General features: G+C 46.2%; 1 protein-coding gene across 1 annotated transcript in view; it reads left to right on the top strand.

Annotated features, from left to right (window-relative positions):
- The first annotated feature begins 1,669 nt into the window (after positions 1–1,669).
- SDHA (succinate dehydrogenase complex, subunit A, flavoprotein (Fp)) overlaps positions 1,670–5,480 on the top strand; it is a 21,772-nt gene continuing 17,961 nt past the window's right edge. The window contains 3 exon segments of the mRNA XM_006903814.1: positions 1,670–1,735; positions 3,583–3,744; positions 5,388–5,479. Of these exon segments, the coding sequence (XP_006903876.1) occupies positions 5,403–5,479 (77 nt within the window). The 5' untranslated portion in view covers positions 1,670–1,735; positions 3,583–3,744; positions 5,388–5,402.

Here is a 5,480-nt window from a genome sequence, read left to right as displayed (position 1 = left end):
TCGTTTCCTTGTTGAATATCAGTTGACCATAGATAGATGGATTAATTTCTGGGTTCTCGATTCTATTCCATTGATCTGTGTGTCTGTTACTGTACTAGTATCATGCTGTTTTAGTTATTACTGCTTTGTAGTAGGTTTTGAGATCAGGGAGGGGTATGCCTCCCACTTTATTCTTGTTTTTCAGAAGTACTTTGCTTATTTGAGGTCTCTTTCTTCTACAAATAAACTTGCCAATTACTTTTTCTATCTCTTTGAAAAATGAATTTGTTATCTGTATTGGGATTGTGTTAAACATGTAGATTGCTTTTGGTAGGATTGTCATTTTCTCTCTTGAGTCTTCCTATCCATGAAGTTATCCATTTTTATTTAGATCTTTTATTTTTTCTTGCAGAAATGTTTTGTAGTTTTCCTTGTAAAGATATTTTATTTCTCTAGTTAGGTTTGTTTCTAAGTATCTCAATTTGTGGTTGGTTATTATAAATGCTTTCTTATTTTCTTCCTTTCTGTTTTCTTTGTTACATTAGAGGAATTTCACTGACTTGTATATTGATACTATCTTGCCATTCTACTAATTTCATTTACTAGCTGTAACAGTTTGTTGTTTTTTTTAATTGGGTCCTTGGGCTTTTCTGTGTACACTATCATTTCATCTGCATATAGCCACAGTCCACCAATCTCTCTGCCAGGATAGCCCATTATTGTGCCTTGTAGCAACTGGTGGACTTTAATCATGTGCCTTTGGTATCGCAGTATACTTTCTTACTACTGGGCCACAAGAGTTCAGTGTGGAATATTTAGTGAGATTTACAGAGTTGCAGTGGCGAGGTTTGCAGAAAGTGTCCTAGACCATGACTTCGTTCACACTCTTTCTAGAGTACATTGTACATAGGGTGGGGTATTTGGTGAGACTTAGAGAGTTGCATGGGTCAGGGGAAAGTGTCCTGGCAGTGGAACCTCACCTGGAAGTCTGTGGGTAGTAGGATATAGGATTAGCTCACAAGTCTCTGCCCTGTATTTTCTACCAGTTGTCTCTTCTACCTTCCCATGTCCTGTCTAGTTTTGTGTGTCCAGTGCCTTTTCCCATTAGACCACAATGCCTGCCATTTGGAGCTCCTAAGAGATCCAGTAAAAATGCTTTCTTGTTTGCAGAGCACCTACCCCTTCCTCATAGGGATGCAGGGTAGATGTGTTTCTCGTTCTCTATTAAGTTAAACGTAATTTAAAACTCTTTTTTGCTTTTGTATTTAACTCTTCAGTTGATAATTTTCTCAGGAACATCTTACTGGGGATGAGTTTGATCCAGCACCAGTTTTCCTACAGTCGAGTCAGGTAGAGAGAAGAGGCTGGGCTGTGGCTGTTTTCCCACTTTCACTTTCCCGTTTCCTTCCTCTTCTCACCCCATAGGAAGCTACCCTGCTAACCCACAGGCAGTGCTTCTTTGGCACCTTGAACCTCCCACTGACGCCTTAGGGAAGGATGGACAGTCTCTGGAAAACCTCCTCAGGGTCAGCTGTGTGTTGGTTCCGACTGGAGCGGCTCCCTGCCTCTTTTGCTCTCTAGGCTTCTACAGGACCACAGAGCTGGGTACACAGTCCACCTCCATGTGTGTCACTGAAGACTCTCACTTTCTGTCCTCTCCCAACAGTGCTCAGAAGCAACATCCCGGACGGGTACACGTCGTTTCCATTTCACCGTTGATGGAAACAAAAGGTCATCTGCGAAAGTCTCAGATTCAGTAAGTCCATGGCTTTCTGTTCTTCTTTATAAACTGCTTGCGTTCAGAGAGTTGTGAGCTCTGCCACTTCTCACATATGAGAGTAGTGCCTGGGTCTCTTCAAAGCCATTTTCACAGGGTCTGATGCCCAGGCCTCTTTGATCTTGCTTGGGTCCACAGTCCACACCCATGGTATCCGCAGTCAGGACGTCAGGAGACTTACAGCATTAGGAAAGTATGCTGTTCTCCTCAAGTCCTGAAAAGCAGTCATGTCAGTCTAAGACTATAAGGTGCGCCTGATTCAGTCTACAGTCTCCAATTACCTATGCATCTGAGAGCTAGACAGTATATGAAGATGACAGAAGAAAAATGAATGCATTTGAATTATGCTGAAGAATACCGACTCTCGCATGGACTGCAGAGAGAAAGGACAGATTGGGGGTATTGGAGAACATATTGTTTGCAGAGGCTATTGTCTAGAATAGGGAATCATGCTTAGAAAGGTGGAGGGCCAGTGATGGAGAAGAAGGCCCTCCATGAGATGAACTGATGAAGTGGCTACAGTAGTAGCCTCAGAACGTATGTATCAGGGACAAGGGTGGCAGAGGATAGAGCTGAGTTCAGTTCTGTTGTTGATGGAGTTGCTATGAGTTGTACTCGACTCGACAGCACTTAACAATGACAGTGCCTAGGCTGCATATTTAGAGGGTAGTGTTGTGCCATCACGTTGACTCCAGCTCATAGTGTGACCCGACAGGAGAGATGTAGGTTCCTGCAGGGGTTCCCAGCTGACATCTCTGTTGGAGCAGTTCACCCTGGAGGGGCTGGGGAGTTAGGACCCTGAGCACTTAACCATTGCACCACTAGGACTCTTTCCAGTATAATAATTGTGGTGCACATGTGAAGATGGTTATAAACAGTTTCTGGCTTCTAGCTCTCATGTATTTTAAATCGACACAGCAAGACAATGAAGTGCCCGTGAACAGCAGCACTCTCTAGATTGTTACTGAAGTCTGCTGGAAACGGGGCCCTGACATTTTGGTACAGGGTTTCCTGTTTACTGTCCTGCCCTGCTCGCTGTTGTGTCTTAAGTCCCTCTTCTTGATGCCGTTTGCCTTCATGTGGAGTGACTGTCACAGCACTGTCCTCATAAGCTACTATGGTCGTGTCCCTTCACGTCCTTAGTTGGAAGCACAGATCTGTCCTCAGTTTGAGTGATCACCTCAATGGGCTGGAGTATAGTCTTCGCCAGAGGACACCCAGCACTGTGATTTCATGAGGTCCTCGGGGGTGATAGGTGGGGAGTTGTCACCCACCTGCATCGGATTCTGAGCACATGTGGGTGTAAACCAAAGAGTGAAATAAGAAAGGAGCGTAGATAGAAAGCACCAGAGCCAGTGTTCTGCTGTCCTTCGCTTCACAGGAGCTGGGTTGACATGATCCGAATGGTTACTCTTTCTTCAGAAGTTGATTCTTTCAAGGGTACTTTGATGCTTTTGGCATTTCAGCTGCTGGCAGGTTCCTCACTGGAGGGTATTCGCCCTCTGTCCAACCCTCCTGCCCTCTGGGCATGGCCCCAGGAGGAGTGGCGGTCTTTGGAGCCTGAGTCTCACCTCCTTTCTGTTGCTTCTGACATTTATATCCATCATGTGACCTCAGAAAACTCTAGTGCCTTAGTGATAAGGAATTGTGCTTCCAAACCAGGCATACACAGTTCATCTCCACAAGGTGCAATCTCCTGCCTCAGAAAACCCCCGGAGGGGCAGCTCTGAGTCAGTTCTGACTCGATGGCACACGGCAGCAGTAATACGTGAGTTCACGGCAGTCACTACTGAGTGCAAGGTTAATAGTGGATTTTTCTTTCCCAGATTTCGACTCAGTATCCAGTTGTGGATCATGAATTCGATGCGGTTGTTGTTGGCGCAGGAGGGGCCGGCCTGCGAGCTGCATTTGGCCTTTCTGAAGCAGGATTCAATACAGCATGCATCACCAAACTGTTCCCCACCAGGTCCCACACTGTTGCAGCCCAGGTGAGAGGAAGCCCTGCATCCATCAGCTCATCCCACCTCTGCTACAGCTGTCATCCCCACTCTCTCTAGCTGTATCCCTTGCACATTTGAACACATCATCCCAATTGATCTGTTGAATAGCCTGCGTGTCAGGTCCTATACCATTTAAATATTAAGTGTTTCTTGAATAACTCCTCGCTTGAACCTTTAAACAAGCTTGAAGGAGCATAGCTTTATGTCTCCTTTAGAGATGCTAGACTGAAGATGAGGAGTTGACCATGTCAGTCGGCTTGGGAGGGAAGGTCCATGGTAGAGGCTGTCCTCCTTTCTTCAGGGCAGAGCTTGTCATTGGATGGTCTGCTTTGTTGGGTAGAGGCGGCACGGAGAAGTGGTAGACTGTTGTTCACTGCACCCTCATGTGTTCTGGCCTCTAGGGGGGTATCAACGCTGCCCTGGGCAACATGGAGGAGGACAACTGGAGATGGCATTTCTATGACACTGTGAAGGGGTCAGACTGGCTGGGGGACCAGGATGCCATCCATTACATGACGGAACAGGCACCTGCTTCAGTGGTTGAGGTAAGAGGTTGGGCCAAGGACCTTCCAGTGAGGCCAGGCACGATGGGGTGTGGGGACCTGGGCTGTTGAGCGAGATTAGGCAATGTAAGGGAGCTGAGAGCAGTTTGTTCCATGAGACCTGCCAAAAGAAGGGATTAACTTTGGTAATAAGGGAGTCCCCCTCTCCTCCCCCCCGATTTGTTTATTCAAATTGTTTAGAAAGAAGTATTTTCCTTTCCTAAGTGTTGGCATTTAATATGGATTGAAGCTAAACATTAAGAAGACAAAGATTCTCACTACTGGGCCAATTGGCAGCACCATGATGGATGGAGAAGAGTATGAGGTTAAAAGATTTAGCTTGCTTGTCTCCACAGTCAACATGCTTGGTACCAGTTATCAGGTCCCTCTCCAGAGTGCTAAAGAGCAATGATGTCAGTCTAAGGACTAAGGTGTGCCTGATCCAGGCCATGATCTTTGCAGTTACATGGTATGCATCAGAGAGCTGGACAGTCACTAAGGATGACAGATGAAGAATTGATGCCTTTGAGTTGTGGTACTGAAGAAGAGTCTTGAACATACCATGGACTGCCAAAAGAACAAATAGATCTCTCTTGGAGAGGATGAAACCAAGTTTTTCCTCAGAAGCTAGGATTTTGGAGCTCTGTCTCACACACTTTGGGCATGTGACCAGGAGGAGCCAGTCCTTAGAGAAGGACGTCGTCTAGGAAGGGAGGAGGGACAGTGCTGGAAAGGAACACCCCAGATGAGATGGATTGACACGATAACTGGGGCGATGGGATTAAGTGTGTCAGAGTCAGTGAGACTGGCTCAGGACAGGGCAGGCTTCAGAGTTGTTGTGCATAGGGTCGCTGAGTCGCAGGCTGCCCAACGGCACAGAACAAGTGTTGGCCGTAATTTAAGCCCTCTTATTAGTTTTGGGTTTGCAGCTCTGCTTTCAAAGAACTCTGGTGGTGTAGTGGAGCTGTGCTAAAATCCCAAAGGCATGTGGTTCAAATCCACCAGCTGCTCTGCAGGAGAAAGTTGGGCAGATTTGTGTATATTGACAACCTTAACATAATGGCTTTTTTTCGTCTTTATGCTTCATAGCTAGAAAATTACGGCATGCCATTCAGCAAAACCGAAGATGGGAAGATTTACCAGCGTGCATTTGGTGGGCAGAGCCTCAAGTTTGGGAAGGGC

Source organism: Elephantulus edwardii, unplaced genomic scaffold, assembly GCF_000299155.1.
Source record: "Elephantulus edwardii isolate Elephantulus edwardi_28Jun2011 unplaced genomic scaffold, EleEdw1.0 scaffold00274, whole genome shotgun sequence".
NCBI classification, from domain to species: Eukaryota; Metazoa; Chordata; class Mammalia; order Macroscelidea; family Macroscelididae; genus Elephantulus; species Elephantulus edwardii.
The sequence above is the reverse complement of the archived record's forward strand: the minus strand, read 5'-3'. Positions and strand labels throughout refer to the sequence as shown.